Genomic DNA, 27,069 nt, shown 5'->3' on the forward strand with positions numbered 1-27,069 from the left:
CTCTAAGTTATTCTGAATGTGGTATAGTCACAGCTACATTTTCAAATGAATAAAAATTAATCAGTATTTGCTTATTATGATTTTACATACCACAATAAAGAACCTATTTCTTACCCTAAGTAATAAATATCTTTTTTTTCAAATTTTTATTATCAAACTGATGTACAGAGAGGTTACAGTTTCATACGTTAGGCATTGGAAACATTTCTTGTACTGTTTGTTACCTTGTTTATGAATGACATTTCTTAGATGACTTGAAAGGTTCTCCAGAAAATTAAAGAATATTTTATCACTGAAAAAAATGTGCAATCCATTGAAATTCTTTGTGAATTCAACCCAAACCAGAGAATCAACATGAATCTCAAATGATAAGCTGAAACTGCAGTGACATATATCTTTATTTGTAAACTATCAGGTACATTCACAAGACAGAAACAAGTTTACATGAGAATAACTCAAGCTGCCCAGGCCCAGCTGTACTCACAGTACAGATACAACCAGAATGACAGAAGCTTGGCACTAGCAGAACAAACTCTGTACTACAACTGCAGACTTCAGCAACCATCAATGCTACACAACACTTGGAAAGCACCCACACCCTCCCCCCTTTTTAGAGTTTTCCATAGCAGGGGTCACAGTTGCCATTTTGTATGCTTTTACAACATGTGCAAGGATAAGAGACACAAATACACATCTTACTTTTAAGTATTTCACTCTGGGTATACATCTGGATAAAATTTACACCTCAATGCCAAACACTGCTTTTCTCACTTCTTATCTTCATAGGATTAGGTGTCTATATTTGGTAAGTTTTCCTAATTAACTTGGTATTAGTTTTGGGTCTAAATATTTTATCAACAGATAACATATTGTAGAAAAAGAAGAATATTCATAAAAAAACTAAAATACACTTTTATATTATATCAAACTTTCAAAAGAACCATCAACATGGTAATAATACTGTTGTTCTGGGATTAAATAAATAATACAATGTAATAATTTAAAAACAAATATAAGAACTAAAATAAATATTATGGCATGTTAAGTCTACATATTATTTATATGTTTAAATATGAATTGCCTTTATTTAAAAAGGAAAGAAACTTGCAACAGGGTTGCTAGTTCAGCCCCAAATCACTTTTACTTAGGTGTTATGAAGTACATATATAATTCACTCAAAAGCAACACAAAATTTTAATCCTAAAATGCAACTTACTTTCTCTTAATGCCTTTGTTACTGGCATCATTTTAAACACACAATAGTCCGAAAAACCTTTTAAATAAGGTTGTTTTAAAAGCAGACACTTCATATTCTGAGCATAACATCACACATATAACCACATTACAGATACAATATTAATGATTTCTTAATAGACACTCTAACAATACAAATACTTTTTTATTCATGTTTGCTGAGTAGCAATTATAATCTTAATCCTTATTTGTTTGCCAACAGTGGTACTGTGATTTTGATACAATTACTGGAAATACAAGTACTAATACTTTGACCAACAGCAATCACAATGAGTGGTAACAATTAAGCTCCAAGGCCACATTGATTTTTCCAGCCACACTTCATTTATAATTTTTTTAGATTTTTTTCATAAAGACAAGAAGTAGTAGATCCTTTTTTTCCTTTGGATCTGAAAATTTCTAACTTCAAAGAAGAAATTCCATTTGGTTTGTCATTTCATTTCTGTACATTTCCTTGTCTCTTCATTCTTCTTCAACTCTTTACTAGGGAGAAAAGTACACAAAAGGCAATTAATGAAGCAGTATGTTTCAGGTATTGCCAAATCTTAGTGTGTACAGGCTACAACAAAAGTATGGAAAGACATTGTGCAACATCACACACACAACCAAAATATTAATTTTTTTTTTTGGCCAGTCCTGGGCCTTGGACTCCGGGCCTGAGCACTGTCCCTGGCTTCTTCCCGCTCAAGGCTAGCACTCCGCCACTTTAGCCACAGCGCCGCTTCTGGCCGCTTTCTGTATATGTGGTGCTGGGGAATCGAACCTAGGGCCTCGTGTATCCGAGGCAGGCACTCTTGCCACTAGGCTATATCCCCAGCCCCAAAATATTAATTATTAAATTTACTTTTTAAAACATACTGTCGACCTCTCTTTTATCATTAGCAACCTGTTCAAAGCTTTCCCCAGCATTAAGTTAATATAAGAACAAGAAAAATATATTTCTGTAGTATAGAAAAATTAATAACTTCCAGAAATTTAACAGCAAGCAACCAGAGCACAGAAAGGTCTACATTCAATAAGAAAAAATCACGGATGATGCTTTGGTGTTAGTGATATAGATCATTTCATCAAATAGCATTCTTTCAGTTAGTCCATGACAAAAATCACGTTTACAATTGATTTAATTATATTTTTCAAACTAAAAAAATAGTTTGTGCTACTTTTGACTGGCCATGATAGTGATGGCTAACCATGCATTTAGACACAATTTCAGTGTAAAACAAATTATATAATTAATAACAAAGATGAACCACTATGTAGATGAAGCAAGAAGTTGCTTTCTTAGAAACTACATGGTAGGGGTACTACAACTAGTGAAAGCTAATAAGCAAGCTGATCCAAACCTAGGCTCCTCAGTATAATGATCTAGGCAGCAATGCTGAGAATCTAGATTTATACAAAATATTACTGTCTTGCTCTAAATTCAGAGGCCCTGAGAAACAAGCTTCAGCTTCTGGACAATGATAAGTGGGCTAAAGTGAAGGCAACTCTACTGATCACTCCTGAGAGAAGCAATGGCTGGCACAATGTGGCAGGAAAGGGCAAAGGCTAACCATTCTTTAAGGCCTCTCCCACAGGGGCACAGGAGTAAGAGCAAACACCTCCACTTTTAGAAATAGACCCAATCTTAAATAAAATGGTTACAGTATTTTCATAAAAAAATTTATATATGAGAGGAAACATCTTTTTTAAGTCCATATGTCCTGATTCTAAATATTAAATAGAGCTATGCAGGTCACCTCATGTACTACAGCTCAAACATGATTCCTGTGATCTAATGAAAGCAATTAAGCTGAGTATAAAATAGTACAGATACAGCATGCCAAGGTATTATGCCACTTAAGGGCCCAGCAAAACAATAATTTTTATCCCTGTATGTATACAGAAAAGTATGTAAAACTTGGCTTAGTGTCTGATATAAATGGGGGAGAAAAATGTAAGTCACACAAAGTCCCTGAAAACTTCTAAAAGCATTTGAGAGGAAGAATAAGACAATACAAAATGAGAGGAGGTAGTAATAGGACAAAAAAGAAGAAAAACAGAAAAGCCAAGAGGAGAGAAGGGGAGTGAACAGCTGGAAATCAGTGAGATGGATCCTGCAGGTGCAGAGAGATCAGACAAGTTAAAAGAATCAGGAGGAGACCGAATATGAACAGTAAACAGACGGGGGCTGGGAATATGGCCTAGTGGCAAGAGTGCTTGCCTCGTATACATGAAGCCCTGGGTTCGATTCCCCAGCACCACATATATAGAAAATGGCCAGAAGAGGCACTATGGCTCAAGTGGCAGAGTGCTAGCCTTGAGCAAAAAGAAGCCAGGGACAGTGCTCAGGCCCTGAGTCCAAGCCCCAGGAGCAGAAAGGAAGGAAGGAAGGAAGGAAGGAAGGAGGGAGGGAGGGAGGGAGGAAGGAAAGAAAGAAAGAAAAAGAAAGAAAGAAAGAAAGAAAGAAAGAAAGAAAGAAAGAAAGAAAGAAAGAAAGAAAAGTAAACAGAGAACTCAGGACACTATCACAAGAGGAGACAGAAAAAGAAATTGAATGAATTAGGGAGCAAAGATGATAAGTTCAAAGGAAATGATTCAGACTCACTAGAGGAATAAACACATTGCATGGAGAATGACAAAGGCCATGTGTGAAGGGCAGAGGAGGGACAGGATAAGAGAAAGAGAAGAAATGGTCAAGTGTTACATCACAGACTACCAAAAACCCATACAGCACTCGGCATGGTTGTTGCTGACAGCATTGGGACTTGAAAGCTAACTAAGCCAAAGACATAGTAAGTCCAAGTTCAAGGTTTTCACAGCTAATGAGAAGAGAGAAGCCAAGTGAGCACTTTTTAAAAGGAACTTTAGGGGGCTGGGGATATAGCCTAGTGGCAAGAGTGCCTGCCTCGGATACACGAGGCCCTAGGTTCGATTCCCCAGCACCACATATACAGAAAAAACGGCCAGAAGCGGCGCTGTGGCTCAAGTGGCAGAGTGCTAGCCTTGAGCGGGAAGAAGCCAGGGACAGTGCTCAGGCCCTGAGTCCAAGGCCCAGGACTGGCCAAAAAAAAAAAAAAAAAAAAAAAAAAAAGGAACTTTAGATGAGATGAGAAAGGAAAATATGTGTAACAAGATTTTGAAAATGAAACTAGATCAGTGTTTGTGTGCATGTTATGTATTAAAAAAATAAGGTTCATAAAAATACTAGGCCCTGTCCCACAAGAAATTGAATCTGATAAATGTTCTCTGAAGGTTTTCTTCTGTGGCAAGACCCCAGGTTGTCTCACTAAGAGCTGAAGAGAAGGTGTGAACAGGTCATAGCCTCTGTCTGCAAGCACAGTCAAGAGTCAACAGACAAAGCCACATGTAATGCAAACAAGCTGGCACTTGGAGCCAAAAGACCATGTCTGAGTTCAGGTACTTCATGGTGGTGATTCCAAGACCTTTCTTTCTTTTCTTTTTTTTTTGCCAGTCCTAGAGCTTTGAACTCAGGGCCTGAGCACTGTCCCTGGCTTCTTTTTGCTCAAGGCTAGCACTCTGCCAACTTGAGTCACAGCGCCACTTCTGGCCTTTTCTATATATGTGGTGCTGAGGAATTGAACCCAGGGCTTCATGTATATGAGGCAAGCACTCTTGCCACTAGGCCACATTCCCAGCCCCAAGACCTTTGTTTCTTAAATGCAAATAGAACAGATTGTATTTGAAACTTGCTGAAAGTATTTTCATTTTGAAAGGAATGATTAAAATCTGAGTATAAAAATCAGAAAATGGGGCTGGGACTATGGCCTAGTGGCAAGAGTGCTTGCCTCATATACATGAGGCCCTGGGTTCGATTCCTCAGCACCACATATATAGAAAATGGCCAGAAGTGGCGCTGTGGCTCAAGTGGCAGAGTGCTAGCCTTGAGCAAAAAAGAAGCCAGGGACAGTGCTCAGGCCCTGAGTTCAAGGCCCAGGACTGGCCAAAAAAAAAAAAAATCAGAAAATACAAATGTTAGATTAAAATGAAAAGTAGTCACCACTATCACACCATTCATGTACCTATTAACATCCTTTGATGTATATTGTTCAACTTTCTGTGTAAATCATATGTAATCTACTGTATACTTACTTGAATTCTGTGTGTGTGTGAGTGTTGGTATTGGGGAACTCAGGGTTCTCTGGCCCTTGCTTGGCTCTTTCATTCAAGATTGGAGCTCTATCACTTTAGCTACAGCTCCACTTTTGGCTTTTTGCTGGTTAACTGGAGACAAAAGTCTCATGACTTTTCTACCTCGGTTGGTTTCAAACCACAATTCTCAGATCTCAGGATCCTGAATAGCTAGAATTACAGGTGTGAGCTATCTGCTTCTGGCTTATCTTTTAAACCTGATTCATCACATACATCTTTCCATCTCTATAAAATACTTGCATAATATAATGAATAGTGACTCTATTATACTGTTTTGTAAATGTTTCATAATTAAATCAACCCTCTTGTCACTGAAATTGAGTGTCTTCCTTTTATTTTTAAAAACACCTGCTTGAAGGAGCAACCACTTTAGTCAATCTGTCCATGGGTATTTTCCTACAGTAGATTTCCTGAAGTAAGACTGCCAGATCAAAGGATATATATTTTTGTTTTGTTTTGGGTCCACTATGTTCCCTTGGCTGATCTTGAACTCCTGAAATCAAGAAATCCTCCTGTCTCAGCCCCTCCAAACTATAAGTACTAGTAAGAGCCAGTATGCCACATTACAGAAACATTCAAAAACTTTTTATTAAAATATAGACTACTAAACTATCTTCCACAGTGATGACCAATCATATACTATTGGTAGTTGTGCATGGGGGAAGCTACTTTCCTAACTTTCATCAGTACAGTAACCTAGGCTTTGAAACTTGTTGCCATTTTGTGAGAAAAGACTATCTTGTTTTTAAACTTAATTTTCACTAATTTGAGCACTATAAGGTATTTCCATATGTTTATTACATTATATTTGCTCTGTCTTTTTCCAATTTTCTTTGTTAATTTCTTTTAAAATATGTTTAGTTATTGTAAAGGTGACCTACAGAGTGGTTACAGTTACATGAGTCAGGTAGTGAGTACATTCACATCTCTTTTTAAACCATTCTTCACTCTCTCCAAGTTTTCCCCTCCCATTTCCACCCACAAGTTTATAGTTAATTTTCCATATACTGTCTAGTGAGAACCACTGCTATATGTGTTCATGTCTTTGTACCACCTTTTTTGTGCCCTCTTATTCTCCCCCAAACAAATAAACTAACAAAAAAGACAAAAGGAAAAGACAGCAACAGCACTACAAAATCACTTGTTTCTATTTCGTGGAGTTCATTTTGATAATTATTTTATATGATCATATGCACATACCTATTGAGCCTTTGTGATCTGCTCCTATGAATATCCTTCTTGGTCTCACTGTGTGAATGTTTATAGAGACCTGAATAATTTATCTTATCCTAGTGTACTTTTTTTTTAACCATCTAATGTGTTTACTTGTAGATTTATAGGCACATTTTAATTACCACAAATGAGTGAAACCACGCAACCTGTGTTTCACCGGTGGGAATGTAAACTCGTTCAGGCACTCTGGAAAGCAGTATGGAGGTTTCTTAAAAGACTAAATATATAGCTTCTCTAAGATCCACTAAAAGCTATGAGCACAACCATGTTCATTGCAGCATTGTTTACCATAGCTAAGATATGGAATCAACCCAGATGCCCCTCAATGGACAAATGGATCAGGAAGATGTGGTTACATATACACAGTTGAATTCTCTTCTTCCATCAAAAATGATATTTCACCATTTTTGGTTAATTCTTAAGAGTTTTCTATATGGTATGAATCACTATCGCTGGTGATTATTCATTGAAAATTTAAATTGGCTTTCATTTTCTTTTTGATATGCCCAATTTAAAGTGTCCATTATTTAAATCTCGAAATCTGTCTCGAAATGTTTTGTAGCAGGATGTAGTCTGAGATGGGAGGAAACCTTGAGCACAGGAATTTGAGAGAACCTATCACCAAAGCAAAAACATTTCCAAATTCCAAAATCCAGGGTGAAATTTGAAAAGTCATTCCTTAATCCATGATTATGTAATTATTCATGATATGAGTCTGTATAATTAGACATTTTTGTTTTACTTATAGAGATTTTGAATCCAGTTTTAGAAAGTGATAAATTCATACATGTGGATATAAAATATTAGACTAAGGTTCCACCTTCAAAGACAAACTTCTGTTCTACTTAGAGATCAAACAATGACTTTGGACAGGATTTTCTTCCTTTTCTTAAGTTCATCCCCTGCCAGAAAACATTTATTCAAACCTATTCCCCCACTTTTCTGTCTCAGTGGTAAACATGGCACACCCTTCCATCTTTAAGTGAAAACTTTGATTGTCTCTAACCATACAGTGAAGGGCTCCTTCTCACTGACTCAGTTTGTAAATATTTCTCAGTTTGTAAATATTTTTGTAATCTCTTTAAAGAGACTTTTTCTTCACACAGGGTTTTCTACTAGTTATTGCCTAGTCCTTTCCTTCACTTATAGTCCACATTTTTGGAAAATAAGACTTTTTCTTTTAGGATGAAGACAAACTGATTCTGTTTCCAGGACTTCCCTTCAAAACTTTTTTCTCCAAAGCTGCCAATTGCCTCTTGGTGATTATTCCCAAAGAGTGGGTGTCTATTCTTATGTACCTCTCCTTGGTCTGTCATTGTTGGCTAAGCCCTCCTAAGTCTTTTCCTGATGACTACATAATGGAAGCTTCTCTTGGTTTTCCTCTTACCTCTATAAGGGTGACTTTTCGGCCTGTTTGCTCATTCTTCTTTGCCTGCATATCTGCTTTGTGGCCTCGGTCCTCACGGCTCTGTTCTTTGCCCATTTCAGCACTACAAGAAGGAAAGAAAGGAAAAAGGAGTCAGTAAGAAAGCTACTGCAGTAACTCAACTTTGGCTTTCATCTAGGGAAGTGGTAATGAGAATAGAAAGGAGGAAAAAAGGGAGTATTTGAGGGACAAAAATGTCTGATACAAATATATGAATGATTATTTGCTAAGTGACAGATAGTTGCTCCTTATTTAACCATGACCAACAGGCAAGAATGAAGCAAGTTCCATCTGTCTCTGAAAAATACTAGATGCCTGGGGAAAAGCAGAAAATTTTCTCAAGTCAGATGGACACACACAGATATGTATGCTCATGTATATGTGTAAGATATTCCTTAATGACACAGAAAAAAAGTGAAGGAAGTTTGTGCATAACACAACATCCTAAGCTATGGGACAGGCAATGTGCTTTCTGAATAGCTTAATGGTAACAGTAAAAAGGAAACAAAAATAGGGCATGGTGACTTATGTTTGTATTCCCAGCTACTAGCGAGGCAAATATTGGAAACATTGAAATTTGAGTCCAGTCTGGGAAACAAAGGAAGATTCCATCTTAATGAACAAGGTAGTCCTAGTGGTGTGCATTTGTTATCCCAGTTAGATGGAAGACAGTAAGTAGGTCAAAGGCTGGCTCAGGGCAGAAACTCAAGACTTTATTTGCAAAACAGCTAAAGTGAAAAAGGGCTTGGGAGTATGGTTCAACTTCTAGTGTCTAGCTAGCACGAGGCCGAGTTCAAACGCCAGTACAAATAAAAACAAACAAAATAAAACCCAAACTAGACAAAATACTTGAAAAAATTTTCAAGATATTGATCAAGATATTGCTTGTGAGCAATGAATGAACATCGGTGATCCTGGAGAGATGGAAGTTAAACAAGATGAGCACACAGCCTAATGACTTGAAAATCTCCTTCCATGGGAAGGCAACTCCCTTAATGTCAGCTCAGAGTCTGGGGAGACCAAGGTGGCTACAGTTCCCAAACAGCTGCAAAGAGGAGTTTCATGATGAGAGAAAGTAAAAATTAGCAAGTGTGCAGCAGGATACTTAGGAGAGTGTGTACTCCTACCAGCAATGAAGAGAAACTGTCCCTTGAGAAGGCTCAGGCAATGATTTGTGGCACAGAGACTTGAAATCCACAATTATAAATATGTTTAAAGAGCTAAAGGAAATCATGTCTAAAGAACTAAAGGAAAGTATGAGAACAATGTCACACTTCACAAAGAATATTAGTAAGAAAGAACAATACTAAGTAAGTCTACATGAACTCTTGGAAAAATCAAGAGTTAAGACTTTTTCCTAATTCATTCCAGAAGGTCAATGTTACCCCATTACCTAAATGAAACCAAAACATTACAAGATAAGCAAACTACAGACATACATTCCTCATGACCAACTGTGAAAATTTCTTAAAAAAATCTGCAAATCAATATAATATATAAAAAGTAGTATTTGTCTGAGGAATATAGATTGATTTATTAGCATTTCAAAAGCATTGTTATTCACTGCATAAATTAAGAAAAGAAAAACTGTATGATTTCTGGTTATCCCTCTTAATCCAAAGGTTACTGGTTTTTAGGACTTCCTAGAAGATTCTGAGGGCTTGAACTCAGGATTTGGCAGCACTGTCATTTTTTTAACTTAGGGCTAGTGTGTCATCACTGGGAACCACACCTCTTGAGTTCAGCTTTTGGATAGAATTGGAGACAAGAATCCCATAGAAGGGAAGGGAAGAGGTAAAGGGAAGAAATTACAAAAGAACATGAGAAATCCTTTGGGGAGATGGAAATGCTAATTACCTTAATTCTGGTGGTGATTTGCGGCCACATATTTATGTCAAAATTTAAAACTGTATGCTTCATATAGGTAATTTGATACACATCAAATACATTTCACTAAGAGTGCTAGTAGTACATGTGTACATCCAAAATCTAGCCACTTTTCATTAACCCCACTGTCCATAATTTTCAAGGTACCCACCAAGTCTCACATGGAAACTTTAGTATTATCTTGACTAGTCTGTTTCTACTTTTGTGTATAAAAACCTATTATCTCAAATGTTAGAATGATGCTGTTAAAATGTATACCACCCCCTCTGTTTAAAAGCTCCTCGTTTTACTTAGCTTAAAAGCGAAAGTCTTAGGATGGTTTTACAAGGTCTTACTACTTACCCTGACCATTCTCTCTCAGTTGCTTTCCTCTACACCAAGACCCCCAGCAACTTCCTTTCCTTTAAGATACCAAGTATGCTCCTGGCCTTAGGGCCTCCTGCACTTGCTTGGCTGCATATATACTCATTTCCCTTTCTCACTGAGAACTCTGATACTATTATTTAAAACTGAAACCATCACACTTCCCTCTCTTATTTCCTACCCTTGCTTTGTTTTTCTCCATTGCATAGCTAACATGTGATACATGTATACATGTATACTTTGTATACAAGCAAATGTTAGTTCTTTGAGACAAGGGTTTTTACCAGTTCACAGTTATGTCTCTCATGCCTGAACATGGAGACATGGGAGGTGCTCAGCAAATCTATATTTAGCAAATGACTGTGCATTGTGTATCTTCCTTGCCATACTGGGCACTCTGACAAGGTAAAGATTATGTACTACTTATCACTGAATTTTAGTGCCCAGTATTCCACCAACCACAGAGAAGAGATGATTGATTTTCCCCTTTGGACTGATGCTCAAAAATGAACCACTGTCACTCATCTAGAAAGGCTGCTCCTGATTGCTCCTCTTTCTAGCAGTACTGATAAGGTCTAGAACAAGACCAAATTCTTGGTACAGACAAATGTTTGCTTGGGCACATGTTCACTGATGGATAAACATAGCAAGACATGTCTCCTGCTTCTATTTTCCAGCCATCTGCTGCTCCCAAATTCTCATATTGCATTCATCAAAAGCCACAATCTCTAGTCGGCCTTTTTTTTCTACCTCAAATCTCCAACCTACCACCAGTCAGACTACTTTGATCATTTTTTGCTAGCTTACTCTCTACTTTCTGCTATGTGCTTCTTCAGTGTGAAAACCTGCAGTACAGGGCCCAATCTTTCAGATTTTGTTTTCCTCCTTGATTAAACAGAAGTCAGAATATTTGTCTATTTCTCTCTCAGAGATATTGTGAGGGACAAATGTCATAATGTGAGTGGGTATAGTTTGACACTATATAGAGCAAAAAAATTATAAAATTTATCAATACAGCTTACTTCTAAAAAGAAAACAACAAAATGATACTTTACTAAGGAATCTGTGTACAAAGAATCTAGCTGGATAAGAAATTTCACTTGCCTGGGAGCCAGAGACTTAGAACTTGGTGCAGGTGATAAGATAAAAGGGGCCTCAAGTATGAAAACAGAGTGTGAAAATAAAAAAAAGAAAACAGCGGTGGTGGGAAAGAATTTCTAAGGTACTTTCTACATCATGATTCTTCTGTGAAAATCCACTTAAAAATTACATGTCTTTCATCTGTGGAATGAAATGATGGTTTGTGAAATCCGTATAGCTTTGACAATTCCTGTAAATTATTGTCACATGAGCCAGAATTTTTGAGTTGACAAAATTATTTTTTGAACTGTGAAAGCATGCTAAACTTGAATTTATATTTTCCTGGAGGAAATTCAGTAAAAATGATCTGTGTGTACATGTGTGCAAGCATGCATCCCTGAGTGTATGAGGGTGAAAATGGAAGAGCATGTAAGATACCCAAGCTATTCATAGTTGTTACATTCATGTTATATTTTGTCAGTGATAATATGAGTCTACAATGATGGCATTCAAGTACTATTTTTTCTTTAATGTTTCAAAATAGGTATTTGGTCATTTTATTCTTAGTATGTCATTTACTTATTATTTCAAATGTTGCTCAAACAAAAGTAAATGTCAAGATAGGTTCTTTCAAGTTTAGGGTTGTAGTTTCACATTATTTACTACTTTGTAATGTGCTCTCTAAGTCCAACCACTAACACATCCCTCTTTTTGAAACTGAAATGTGCTCATCATGTTATTAAAAAAAAAAAAGAATCTTACTACTTATCAATGCAAATAATTTAGAAGAAGTTGCTTACTGTGCCATAGACTGTGAGCCCAGTCTGAACTCCTGGGACTTGTCCTTATTGACTGAGTGCTGTGGAAGAAGAAAAACAAGTAGTAAGTCAACACTGAGAGAAGACAACAGTCAATATTCACATGCTGAAAACCCACCACATTTCTGAATGAAGAGAGAACATGCCTGCTCTCAACAAGAATGTCTCTGCCTGTCTTGAAAGTGAACGTCTAGGAGGGTAAGATATTTGTTCCTATGGAAAACTAAGGAAGCAGTTCTCTAGCTAGTTGAATCCCTCTTTACATACGAAGTCAGCTTGCAGATTTGTGGACTTCTTATCAACCTAAATTAATCTTCTAGTATGTAGTATATTATTTTAAGCATTAAGGTTATCTTACTATATCACATCTTTCCTCTGTAATCTTTTCAGTATACTCTATTTTTTATAGTGAGACTCACTGGACAATAGGTAATATTTTAAACTGAAAACTTTGTCTCTTATAACATTTGTCCAGTGTATTTTGTATTATTTAGTTGTTTTCTGGAGGTACTGGATTTTTGAATTTAAGGTCTGGATCTTGCTAGACAGCCACTCTACTATCTAAGCCATACCCCCAATCTTTATTTTGTTAATGGCACCATGAGAAAATCAAGCTAACAGGTACTTCAGTGATACTAAATTATGCTCCTGCCACAATGGTTCTAGCGTTTGAAATCAAGGCCACATTACTAAAAGCAGGTGTTCTACCACTTGAGCTACATCTCCAATACCCCAAATTATACTCTTGAGGATTAATGCTTCCTCTAGAATTTGAAAATATATTTAGGAAATACTGTTTGATATAACATTTTATAAGTCCATCCAATGTTTCTATACAGTAGACTGTAGACTTTTTTAGGTAATTAGGTGTTATGGAAAAGATTTACTTGATGTCCAAACATAAAATATAAATGTATTATATTAAAGTTTTGAATTACATACAAATGAAAGAGATGTATCAGATCTACCTTATTATTTAAATTAAAACAATCCAGGTAAAAAAATACCAAATGAAATGGAAGAAAGGGGACTACAACCTTCTCATGCACTCTTGAATAAGTACCACTTTTTAAAGGTTAGCTCTACTGAAGCTCATTTTCCCTTTTGAGATTTCTTCCTTTATAAACAGATTCCTGTAAGATATTCTTCAGCGAGTTCTAGCTCTGAGTATTTTTAAACAAATATTACTTTGCTTATAATAAAGATTTTAAGAGAATATTATGCTTCCTGAACCACAATTATGCCATTTTATTGTTATCTATATTGATTTAAATCAAGCATTTACTAAAGAGAAGAATTAAAATGAGGAGACTTAGTGATTAAAGGATGGTGTTGCAGTAAGTGACTCAAACAGCAAACAAAAAGACCTTGATTTTTCTCTGCCAGTGAAGCTAATTAGACTCAGTTAAAACTTGTTAGGGAAAAAGTACACACATATGGAAAATTTGAAATTCAAGAACTAATTCTGATAATAGAATAGTTTACCTCCCCTCAACAAATAGGTCAACAAGTAAAGAAAAACCATCAAAACATGAATCAGAAAGCATCAGTCAGGTAGAGCTTCTTGTTTCTTTGCATACTTTTAAGGTAAATTTCAAACACAGTAACCAAATTAAAGATTATATGCTTTTTTCTTTACAAGGTTTAAGCACTATTTCTATAACTTTGCCTATGGCAAGGCCACAGCTTATCAAAAATAGGTATTTGTATGAAACTTGGTAAAACTACCAGGCTTAAGAAAAATAAGTCATTATGCACATCTACTCATAAATTCTCATCCACTTAAACCTATTCTAGAAGTAAGGGTGTGAGAAGTCAGAAAGAAATAGTTATCGTTGTTTAGCTGATGTTATAACTCGTTGCTGTGTGTTAGGTCTTACCAGTCCTGCTGTGGTAGAGTCCTTCATTTGAAATGGATGCTATAATTTCCTCTACAATTTTTCTTAAGCATGTTAAAGTTTATCCTTGCCATCTTTCCTACTGTTCTACTACATTATTGTTACGGGTATGCCTGGTTCCTTTTTCTTTATGATACAAAGGTGGTTTAGCTTATGTCAAAGCCTATAAATCCTAAATTAGTACAGGATTCATAGTTCATCGTTTTTGACAATTATCTAAGGATGCTTAATTAGGACTAATACTTGACTTCTATACACCTTTACTCACTCATTCCTTGGTCTCAGCAGCAGCACGCCATATGGGTAGTGACTCATGGAGGCAGAAGGAGGGGGAAGAAGGAGGTGTCTCTGTGAGCTCTTTTGTTTTTACTTTATCTTTAAGCAAAAAGCCCCCAAGGCTGGAATGTGATCAGCCTCTAAATACCCCCACCATCAACAAGACCAAGGAGCATGACTGCCCTTCTTTCCCTCCTTTCCACACACACCTCTCAGTTGTTTTGTGACTTCATTTCCTCTTCGCGGATACCCTTGATTTGGAGAGGAGGGGATGAAGAGAGGAAGATGAGCAAAGGGGAGATGATGAATGAAAGGACCAGAATTTAGAGATTTCTGCTTCCCAAACCCTCACTACTTAGGAATGATTTTCCACTTAGATGCAGAGAACTTAACATGAAAGGAATGGTTAATGGAATGATTTAAAATGTCACACTGATTACGTGAAGCTTCACCAGGAAGTATAAACAACTCAGGCAGTTTTTTAAATAGAGAAACAGGCCATGCAAACAACTCACCCAAATTATTTCTATAAGCTTGCATAAATGTAAAATCAAGTAAATGTTCAATCAATTTACGTTGTAGTTAGCTTACCCACTTTAAATAAGGCAAATTTATAACACAGTATTACTTTATTTTTACATGCTAAGTATATACCTCGTGACGTATATGCCTCTTCCAAATAATGTCTTTAATTTCTTGCTCAACTTTGTTAAAATTTTAGAAAATATATAACAGGAGAAATGCCAAAGTAAATGTTGGAGGTTAAATTCTAATCTTGATTCTGGTATTAACCTACATGATCCAAGTAAAAAACTTAACCCCTCTTGGGATATTTTTACTTGAAAATGAAAAGAATCAAAGCCCAAGCTATGATAGCACCATTCTCTTATTTCACAGATGAGGAAATGGAGGCCCAGAGTTACCAAGGACATGAAGTCATCTCAAAGGTATTAATGTTTTTCAAACTGATGTAACAGCAAAACTAGCTTTCAATATGATTTTTTTTCCTGAAAACTTCATATATAAACCTAGAATTATTCTGGCTAAAACTAGGTTTGCATGGCCTGACACCCTGACTCCTCAGCTCTGCCTCCATCTTTATATAACAGTTTGAAACCATTGGGCTACTCTCATTGCTATTCCTACTTATCTATGACCTGAAATGAAGACATGGCATGAACTTGAACTTTTCAGGCTATGGAACACTCATTGATCTTCAGCATTAGTCATTGTTGACTGACTAAAACAGTGTTCATGGCCTTTGGAAGAAATTATGTTTTAGATACAGAACTATTCTATATCATCCTCACTGGGACAAGGAATGATACTGATCAAGAGGCACTGTATTAACAAACTTTGTTAAATGTCAACTCCTTTATACAACTAATTAAATACAAAATCAGTAGCAACAAAAAATAATTTTTAGATCTCATGTTATAGAATATACGAAGTATGTTCTCTATAGACCTGATAATGAAATTCAAGATACCTCCTATGGATAATATTTTATTAGTTTTGTTTAAAAAATTGGACTGATGGAAAGTAGGCTGACTGAAAATATTGTTCTGGACCTCTGCTAGAAAAGGCTGAAGATATTTGCAAAAAATATTTGTGACTGTAATGTAATATATGTTGTATTTAGAAAGATATCACATTGAAGGCAAGATGGATTTGCTTTACTAAGACAAAGCAATTGAATTTATTTAATATTAAAAAAGTATTAATTCCCAGATTTTAAAAATAGAAGACACAATTTCATACATATAAGAAGAAAAAAATGAAAGAAAACCACTGGACTAAGACAAGCTCTTTCCAGACTTCATTTATTTCTAAGATTCTGTTTCCAGAAGCATAACTATATATTTTTTTATGGATTTAGAGTTGATTCTCTTGTTTTAGAATTTATTATTGATGGTGTATTTGGATGTATTTGATGCCAAGTTCTCTAATAATACTCAGTACAGAAATGAAAATTCCAGCATTGGAATGCTTTTTCTATAAGTTTATTAAAACAGAGGGCATGGTATCTTGATTCATAATTTATAGCTTTAGATCATGTCAAGTGAAAAAGGAAACAACAACCCACGCTTAAGAGAAAGCACCGTGCTAAGACGTCCTGCTGTGTGAATAGAATCCCAGGCTCCTTAAAAGTATGTAATCCAAAGGGGAAAAGTGGGTAGACAACAAGGGACAGTCAGATATAAAGCTCAGTAGAGTAGAAGGGGAAATGTGTGGAATAAAGGGAGAGAGTGTTGATTGGAGCCGGCAGTTTTAAGGGCTCACAGAGGAGGGAGCGTCAAGCTAGACCTTAAAGGACAAACTTTAATTCTGATGACTGGAAAAGTATGAAAATTGATGCAGTTTTAAAAAGCAATATGCAACAGCTTGAGGGACGTGTCTTACAGGGCAGTGCTCAGAAAGGTGGTTTAGAAGATAAAGAAAACAAGTCAGAATGTTGATTTAATCTTTGAGGGGTAGAATGGAGATAAAAATTTATGAAACTTATAACCTCATGGACAAGTAAAGAGTCAACTAAAATTTCTGTGCTGTTAAGTCAAATGACATGGTTTATTTGTTAGGAGAGTTATTTCTAGCAGGCAGGTAGAAGGTGCAGTGAAGACAAGAATCGAGACTGCTAGGGGCTGGGGATATGGCCTAGTGGCAAGAGTGCCTGCCTTATATACATGAGGCCCTGGGTTTGATTCCCCAGCACCACATATACAGAAAATGGCCAGAAGTGGCGCTGTGGCTTAAGTGGCAGAGTGCTAGCCTTGAGCAAAAAGAAGCCAGGGACAGTGCTCAGGCCCTGAGTGCAAGCCCCAGGACTGGCCAAAAAAAAAAAAAAAAAAAAAAAGAATCGAGACTGCTAGAGGTAGCAGGGGAGCTACTGTGATAGCAGTAGCTGTTACATAAATATACCCTTCCCAAGTTCGTTCTCAGGCGTTTCCTTTTAAGTCTCATCTTGTATGTTTGTCTTTTTCTTTCTTCATGTAACTTTATTCCCAAGTACCTAGGCAGCCTGTTCATGACTGCAAACACTCTGAACCCAGATTTTTATCTTTCTGCAAAATAATTTGGAAGTTATTAGTTTTAAACAAAACTAGTTTATTCCAACTGTTTTCCCCAAAACATACATTTTTATCAGAACTGACTTACAACTCTCTTCTGAGCCTCATAGATGCAGGCCCACGGGAAAGCAGCAACTGGTTGAAAATTTCAAGTTTCCAATGGAAGTTCTTCATTTTTTCCCCCCTTTTTTGGTAGTACTATAAGCCTTAGGCTTGCTAGGCAGACTGGCCAGGAATCAAGATCCTCTTGTCTCTGCAAACTGACTAGCTGGGAAGCTGGGGCTATCAATATGTACCAATGCACTCAGTCAAGGTTTTGCTATATTCAATAGAGATATTAAAATTTAAAGCTAAAATTTCTTCTTTCCTTTTATATGGATTCACTAGGCTCACCAGATTCTAGTACCTCATAATCTTAGATTATTTCAACAGCCTGTACTGGTCTTATTTCCTTTAGTATTATTTTTTCTGGTCTTCAAAGCTTCTACAGTGAGTTTTTGTTGGTCACTATGATTTAAATCCAATATGTGGTCTCAAAGTCATGTGCTAAAGACTTTGCTAGGTGATGGGCTTTTGGGAAGTGATAATTAGGTCATGAAGGCTTTCAACTTCATCAATAGATTAATGGCATGGATGGAGTCATAGTTTGATGGCATTACTGGTAGGTGGTAGAAACTAGCTACTGGGGCCTACTTGGAGGAGGTTGGTCATGGGAGTTGTGCCCTTGAAGGGTATGTGTTGTTCCTGGCCCCACCTTCTCTCCTTCCTTGGCTGCCATGAGGTGAGTAGTTCTGCTCTACTACAATCTCAGGCCTTAAAGGAACAAAGTGACCTTGGACTGAAACTCCTGGAACTAAGAACCAAAATAAACCTTTATTCCTTGTAAACTGTTTCTTTCAGACATTTTTTGGAAGTGACAGAAATCTAATTAGTGGTGCTGGGAACTGAACTGAAAGTCTTGCAAAAGCTAATAAAAGCACAAGTTTCACTGCTGAACCACTACCTCCAGCCTTAGAATGAACTTGCTATTGGTGATGGTGCTGGAGTTTTAACCTGGGGCCTCACAAATACATGTTCTACCACTGAGCTACATCCCCCAGCCCTAGAATAAGTTTTTGAAACAGCTGGTTTCCTTATGTAATACTCAGCTTTAAATACTTCAATGATTCCCTACCACCCACAGATAGATCGAAGCTCCTTAATATGCCAGACAAGGGCTGTTGTAATCCTGTCCATTTGTTTAGGGTTAGTAAATACTGGCCATATCAGGCTTTTGCACTTGCTGTTTGCAATGCTTCAAATATAACCTTGAAAACCTAACTCATGCCTTTCCCATTGAAAGGCATCCTATTTCACTTACTATCTTTGGATTGGCTTTACATTTAGTTTCATAAATTTCTGACTAAGCTTACTTTCACCCTTTAGATTATAAGGCAAGCGCTATTTTTGGATGGTTGACCATTATGTCAAGTGGGTGCCACCAAGTGTGTCTGGCATTCAACATATATGTTAAACAAATAAAAAGGAAAGATGCCAAAGCAAGGATAGGGATCACTGAGTAAGGGACAGAAAGATGCTGATAGGTGGAAAGGAGCCAAATCAACCAAGCTAAACTAGTCACAAGTGAAGAGATTTGCCACAGAGAAAAGGTCATTTCTTTTGCTGATATCTAAAGATAGCTGGAGAGAGGGGAAAAAACCACAGAAATATAGAGAAAGTAAGGAAGAAAATTTGAGGGAATTCATGTTACATAGCATCTCCTCAAAAAAGCAGGAGACAAAATCAACTTAGAGGGACAGGATAGCAACTTCAGAAATGTGGACATTACTTTTTGGTTGGCCAGGAATAAAGAATGAGAAATCCAATGCAAAGAAAAGATGAACAGGGCTATGGATTCACTGAGGCAGATAATCACAAACAATACAGAACAGTAAATACTGTAATGTTATTTTTTTGCTTGTGCTGCTGGTACTCAGGGCGTGGACACTGTCCCTTAGATTTTTCACTCAAGGATGGTGCTCTCCCACTTGAGCCACAGCTCTATTTATGCTTTTTTTCCCCTGGTTAATTGGAAGTAAGACTTTCATGAACTTTCCTGCTGGGACTGACTTCCAACAACAGTCCTCAAATCTTAATCTCGGTAGCTAGGATTACAAGCATGAGTCACCAGCACTTGGTGATAATAGGATCTTTTTTTTTTTAAAGCTATGATTAAACAGGTTAGAAATGAGGAAAACAGATAAGTGGTTTCCCCCAGGCCTAATGAGACAAGTTTCAAGGGTCTTTTACAAACTTGGCATCAAACTGCAAAGTAATGCTGCTTTTATACATTGTATCCTAGTCATCTATGTGACCTGGCTTGGGAAGATTGAAACTGATTACAGATATCCAAGGCAGGAAATGCCAGAATGCCATTCCATTCCCTACAATTCCTGGAAACATATGAGATGTTTGGGCCATCCATTTCCCTTTCTGGGACTGAACTGTTCCTTAATCTCACCCTGATAGGGATTCTTCCCAAATCAGGACTACCTACAGTAAGTAGCAGGGAAGCAGTAACAGGCTTAAGAAGAGAAAACTCACTAAGTACGAAAACATTACTGAGAAGACAAGAAGTCCGAAGGGTCCTGGAACATGGAGAAGAATTGCCCAAAGACAGAAAAGTGGGAGCTGGAGCCCACAGGCCATTACTGTGGAGGGCAGCAAAGGTGCAAATGTAAAAGGAGGAGCAGCAGCAAAACTAGCCACCAGACCTTAAGGAGTGTTAAGGCTTTAATGGGTCCCTTGCAGGAGGAAAGATTCTATGCATCTTTGGAGGCTTTCAGAGTTCCATTGTTAGGACTGGAATCCACAGGAGGTGACTTGCATTGGTTCTGCTGCTTATATCACTTGGGTCCCTGCTACTTTCTTTATAGAAGGTTCTCTCATTAGATTTGAGACTAGTAAGTATTTTTCAAACATAAATTATATTTATAAAAAAGAATATTTTTTTGTTAAAATATGTGCTATAAATTACTGAAACAAGTCATGAGGAAGGAAAAAAAAGTATTTGCTGTTTGAAGTGAAATTCTCCATAGAATACAATAAATAATGACTTTCAACTGTTAGACCAATTTTAGACCAATTTTTAACTATTTTAGACCTTGCTATATGCTCTTTGTTTTTATTTAGTTCTCTTTAGATGAAAAAAATTCCAAGCATTCCTGAAATTTCACAGCAAATCCAAACATAACTCAATGAGATACATCCTTGTATTTTCTAACATAGAAAAATGTAAACAGCCATTACTCGTTAGCAATGGGTAAAATGCAATCATTATTATTATATTTCCAATGAATTAGTGTATAGGAGTGATTTCTATGTGTCTGCAAAAAAAAATTTTTTTTTTTTTTTTTTTTTTGGCTAGTCCTGGGCCTTGGACTAAGGGCCTGAGCACCATCCCTGGCTTCTTCCCGCTCAAGGCTAGCACTCTGCCACCTGAGCCACAGCGCCCCTTCTGGCCATTTTCCATATATGTGGTGCTGGGGAATCGAACCGTGAGTTTCATGTGTAGGAGGCAAGCACTCTTGCCACTAGGCCATATTCCCAGCCTTGGAAAATTTTTTAACCATACCCCAAACCTCCCCTGTCTATAGCAAACTTGTTGGCTCTAACACAACAACAAAATCACATAATTCCTATTGTGAAGACTAATTTGGATTCATTTTTTGATACAAAAATGTAAAGGACATTTTTTTCTGTACAATGTGATTTTTGAAAATATATTAGCACAAATACTAAGTTGTCTATGATTGCTGAAAGCAATACATTTTCTACTATTTTTCTGAGCAGTTAACATAATCATTTGTGCAAAATGTATGATATGTATATGGCTGAAAGAGGAACTACAATGGATATATCTGATGCTTTTGGGTTATCTGTTCTTATTTTGGACTCTGTGTAACTAGTGTTCACCCTGGCTTAGGAGCCAGCCCCTTTGAACTAACTAGCTTTACTTGCATTCTTATCGTCTCTACATAGCAAAATAAGGCTATACTCTTAGCAAAATACTGAAAATAAATGCTCTTCCCAGGCAATGATGTATCATAATGGTTATTTTCTTAATTATCTTGGAATAGCAAAACCAAAAATTATTCCTTTAATGAGTTTTAGAAGACATAAGCAAAACCATCACAGTAGTCACTCTACATTTGCAGAAATAAGCTAACATTTGTGTGCATAATTATTATAATACAGCTGGCAATTACATAAAAACAGAGTTGTATCAATGTGAAAACACAGATTGTACTTTTCAACTTTGTGGTTTGCTTTCTGACAACTAATTAAAAAACAAACAAACAAAAGACAACCCAAAAGCAGAGAAAAAATAGAGTGCTCAGCTCAGGGTCCATGCCTATAATCCTAGATCTGGAGGATGGCTGTTTGAGGCCAGCCCTGGCAGAAAAGCCCAGCAGACTCTATCTCCAAAATAACCAGCAAAGAATAGCACTGGGGGTTTGGCTCAAGTGGTAGAATACCAGTTAAGCAAGCACAAAGCCCCGAGTTTAAACTCCAGTAATGCAAATGGGGGAAAAAAGAAAAGAAAAAGGAAACAACATTTTAGTAGCTTGAAATGGTCTAAAATAGAATTTTCTGTGCCAGTAAGAGAAGTTGCCCAAGATATATTTATAAAAGAAGAAAGCATATCTGTTCATATGTGGAGAATATTTCCAGAAGGATATGCAAAAACCTCATAGAATGAACATGATTTTAGAGAACATAAAATTTACTTTTAATTTTACACTATTTTTCATTAGTTGAAAATTTAAAACTATAGGCATATATTATTTTTATAGTATGACAACTTAAAATACTAAAAATTAAAGCAAGGAATTTTAACAATACCTTTCTTCCCCTGAATGAATCATATGATTAGGCTACCCCCCCAAAAAAGGCTGCTGGGCCAGTGGTTCATGCCTATAATCCTAGCTTCTTAAGGGTCTGACATCTGAGGATTGCGGTTTGAAGACAGCCTCGGCAGGAAAGGCCATGAGATTCTATCTCTAATTAACCACCAAAGAGCCGGAAGTAGAACTGTGGCTCAAGTGGTGGAACTCTAGCCTAGTGCACAAAAAGCTCAGGGATAGCTCTCAGGCCCTCAGTTCAAGTTCAAGGAATGGCACACACACACAAAAAAGGCCTTTTTAAAAGAACAAAAAGTCCAAAATGTAAACAAATAACCAAGCTAAGTTGTTAGCATTAGTCTTTTTCGAAACCTCTAAGTTTCTTTTCTCCTCAATAGCACATATCTTCTATTTATTTAGGTGCAAATTTGTATACTACATCTTTGTAAACATTTTTTTAGAATGAGCCTGGTGAAAAAGATCCCCCTACTTCCACCTTCTGAGTAATTACTGATTTGTCTGTGGATTTAGATTACTGTGAATACAACTCAAGCATCACCCTTCTGTACTGGAAGATCTTGCAAGAAATACTGCCATCAGTCACTAACATTTCACGAGTCAGATGAAATGCTGGAAGGTACCTGGCACCCTTAGCAACAGAGCAGGTGTGCTTCACTGGGAAGTTCTTATAAAAGGAGGCAGCTGCCAAGCTATTAAAAGGTATAATTTTACTTATTTTTTATACTTTGTATAGAAATAACTTTTAAAAAGGAAAATAATAACGTGTTATCTCTCTCTCTCTCTCTCTCTCTCTCTCTCTCTCCCTTTAAAAGTATAGAAAATAAAGTTGAAGGGACCTTGTTGCTCAACGGTAGCGTGTCTGACTCCAGAAAATAAAGTTGAGTGTAATGGTGTGTGCCTATAGTTCCGGTTACTAGGAAGGCTGAAGCAGGAGGATCAGTTTAGCCCAGGAGTTGGTGGCCAGCCTAGGCAACATAGAAAGACCCATTTCAAATGCAAAAACAGAAGCATAAAGAATCCATTTCTTACGATGTCCATATGAAAAAGAGCATGATGAAACAAATATAAAACAAGTATATAAAAAGTTATTCTAACCCAATCTGGCTAACTGTGTTCATAACCATCTATGCCATGGACTACATGCAGAAGAAAAAAGGGCACTGGCCTGAGAATATGGAGGCCATGCTCAAATGAACAGTGTCATTTTGAGTGAATCTCTCATAGCTTTCTGAGTCTCAATTTCCTAATCTGTAAAATGAAGGAGGTGATGAGAATGATCAGGAATGATCTTTCCTTCCTTGGCACCAAGGCTATACTTCGATGAACTTGGACCTCCCACAATCCTAGTCACTTATCAGGCCACTTTTTATGTTCTCTTCCTCCTCCTCTTTTTTTAAACATTTTATATATGTTAATAAAAATAGGATTTGCATGTGAAATTAAACACCTGATAGACTTTATGGTAGGTTTATAAGGTAGGATCTTGATAAAGTCAAGCCATATACATTTTGATAAAGGAACTAGAAATGCAACTAGCCAGGTGCTAAGGAAACTCAGTTTTATACTTTTCAATAGTTAGCTGTTAGCTCCACAACTCTAAGTGAACCCAAAGCATTTTAAAGATAGCCTTAATTTTTGGATTTCAATTCTATCTCCCCATTCCCTCACTCACTCTTACTTGCATGAAAGGGGTACTGTGACCATATTTGCTAGATAATTCTTTGTTGAGGAGCTATCTGCTGTACTCTAGGAGGTTTAGGAATGTTTGTGACCACTATACACTAGATGCCAGTAGCATTCCCAATCTTGCACCTAACAAAAATGTCTCTAGGCCTTTCTGAATGTCCCTAGGCAGGCTTCAGAATGACATTACATATATTTATAATTATCTATCTAGCTGTCATTTCATAGTGAAGAAACAGCAAGACAACTCAGTCTAAGGCAAGAGCTAATGTCACATAACAAAACAAGTTTAATAAAAGCAATATACACAATAGTCTAGTATTTGTTAAATTTTTCTACCAAGTACTACTCATATCAGAAGAATACTGACTGATATCTCTTTAGTACCTAATGGCACAGATTAAAATATATCACTCTTTTCTGTCTGGTAACATATCCACATTCATTCTAACTTGAAAATATTTTAGATTACTACTAAGTAAAATGTTCTATCCAGAAAGAGGGAACATCTTTGATCTGAAGATTTCAATACCTCCTGCATAAGCATGTACATATCAAGTGGAGCTAAAAGTAGTATTACTGTGCCAGCTGAGGATGCAAATTAGAGTGGAAGTAGCATTACACTTAAAAGATACAAGCTACTTTGGGCCCTTCTCCCATTTTTACACTCTGACTTGAAAGGTTACTTTAACCTCTCTCTGAGCCTCCTCAGTTTCCTTATCTGGAAAATGACTATAATAACATTTGCCTTGCATGTTTCATAATGTTGGTGGCAAGATCAAAGGAAAAAATATAATGTAAATAATGAAGAATTCTAAGCATGAAAAATAAAGGAACATTATACAGACATAAAGAAAAGAGTTAAAATACATAGGCAGCACATTCTCTTGAAAATACTTACCTTTTGAGAAGCTGAAGGTTTTTCCATCTTGGGCTTTTCCTTGGGAGTTAAAGGAGGTGATCGCTCCTTTATCTCTGGAGGCATTTCTCGATACAGTGCTAGAATTAAAGAAGGAATTAGTGGAATTAAGTTGAAGAACACTGTTCCGAGGGAAATAAGTGGTACAGGATGGCAGATAAAAAATTAAAGAGAACTTGATACTCAGTTTCTTGCATTTCTTACAGCAAATAGCTGTAATACTTGTTATGACATTTTGTAGTCTGACCCATTAGTTATCCTTGGAAAATTTTATCCAGCAAGATTTCAGAAATACAGAAGGTCTACGTAGTATCACTTACTGTGTGGTCATGTAGATGCTTATTTCATTTTATCTCAATAGACACTTGCCAGGAACCTACTGTAAGAAAGGTTATCTACTAGGAACTGCTGGAAATGTGAAGATAATCAGGACAGTCTTTGCTCTCAGGGAGCTTACAATCTGGTCAGGGAAAGATTATATTTTATAATGTAAATGAAATGTAGCACTGTTTTGATACAGGACTGGAGACAAAGTGCTATATGGGTGGAAAACGGAATAAAAGAAGTATTGTGACAGACTCTGAAGACTAAGGAGGTAGAGTATAGAGAAAAGCTAATTTGGAAAGATAGAATGAAATGAATAATTCTCAGCCTAGGATTACACCTAATATCAAGTCTAACACAGTGTGGACATTTAAGATTCTTACATGTATGAAAAACCAATTTTTGTTATTTATTCATTCATTTATGGCCTGGAAAATGGAATCTTTTTGCTTTGATCTCCTAAGCAAATCTTACAGAGTTAAGAAAACTACTAGTTAAAAGATACTCTTAATTAAGATAAATTCCTAAAATATATTTAATCAAAATTAAATAGCTAATATAATGAGCTATACTTACTGGCTTTTAAAATGGGTTGGTATTATTAGTGGGTTTGTGTCTTGTAGATGTTAGATGTGACTAAGGGAAACTGATTATGTTTGCCTTCCTAGTGGCTTAAGACATGAAGAGAATAAGATCTTTGTAACAATGGGGTACCATCTTTAAGAAAACTATTTTTTTAAAGGCTGTGGTTCTCAATTGAATAGTTTGTAGAGATTCTGCTCATATATACATATAATCTTACTTCTTGTCTTTGCACATTTGGCATCAGCTAAGGATCAATGGAAATTCTTGCTACTGTTTTCAGAATACAATATACTGTTAAGTGTCATTTTCCCTCTAATGTTGAAACTGGATAGTTAAGTTTTGTTAAACTTGGGTAACAGTAGATTAAAAAGAAAGTAAAACAAACTGGCAAAGTGTGAAAATTCCCTAATTATATTCTCTGATATGTTAAGAGTTTTCTCGGGCTGGGGATATAGCCTAGTGGCAAGAGTGCCTGCCTCGGATACACGAGGCCCTAGGTTCGATTCCCCAGCACCACATATACAGAAAACAGCCAGAAGCGGCGCTGTGGCTCAAGTGGCAGAGTGCTAGCCTTGAGCAAAAAGAAGCCAGGGACAGTGCTCAGGCCCTGAGTCCAAGGCCCAGGACTGGCCAAAAAAAAAAAGTTTTCTCAGCTTATTCTGCCTGTCAATGCTTTTCCAAAAAGCATTGACCAATGACAAAAGAAAATATCAATTATTCTGGGACATAAGAGATTATGTCATTTGCAGGAAGGTCACTACTTAAGACAAAGAATTAATCCTGTACAGCCATCCTTGCAAGACCTCCACAAGCATTGCTTTAGCTATTAGGAAAACTTTTATTAGATTTTTAACTCAACTGTAAATCAAATATCTACAACCTTTCAATGCTGATAAACCAAGACATAATTTGCACAAACTAAAGTTAAAGTACCTAACACTATCTAGCATCTTTTTATATTGCCAAGTGGAAAAAATCGGTAATGCTTTAAAGGAGTGATTGGCTATAATACCTACAGTTACAGACATACATGTAACTATAATATATATCTATATGTCTATCTCTATCTATCTCTCTATATATATAGTTGGGCAGTTCTTCATTTAGAAACTGCAGCTACTCTTGCTTAATCACAGCTGTTGAAATTGCATGAGAGCTGCTACTGAAAGTATGGCAGAGAATTTGGATATTTTCACAAT

At 36.6% G+C, this 27,069-nt stretch overlaps 1 protein-coding gene across 8 annotated transcripts in view; it reads right to left on the reverse strand.

Annotated features, from left to right (window-relative positions):
* Positions 1–380: 380 nt before the first annotated feature.
* The window catches only part of Ahi1 (Abelson helper integration site 1), a 146,569-nt gene continuing 119,880 nt past the window's right edge, over positions 381–27,069 (reverse strand). For 6 of the 8 annotated variants that reach the window (XM_048354128.1, XM_048354134.1, XM_048354135.1 and 3 more), the window contains 4 exons: positions 24,944–25,041; positions 12,196–12,254; positions 8,027–8,129; positions 381–1,737 (listed from right to left, as the gene is read on the reverse strand). In XM_048354128.1, coding sequence (XP_048210085.1) covers positions 1,735–1,737; positions 8,027–8,129; positions 12,196–12,254; positions 24,944–25,041 — 263 coding nt within the window. In that variant the 3' untranslated portion in view covers positions 381–1,734. Of the gene's footprint in view, positions 1,738–5,342; positions 5,346–8,026; positions 8,130–12,195; positions 12,255–12,275; positions 14,639–24,943; positions 25,042–27,069 lie in introns of those variants that run through there. The other 2 variants (XM_048354129.1, XM_048354133.1) reach the window with 2 other exon arrangements.

This window comes from Perognathus longimembris, chromosome 9 (genome assembly GCF_023159225.1).
Source record: "Perognathus longimembris pacificus isolate PPM17 chromosome 9, ASM2315922v1, whole genome shotgun sequence".
Taxonomy (NCBI): domain Eukaryota; kingdom Metazoa; phylum Chordata; class Mammalia; order Rodentia; family Heteromyidae; genus Perognathus; species Perognathus longimembris.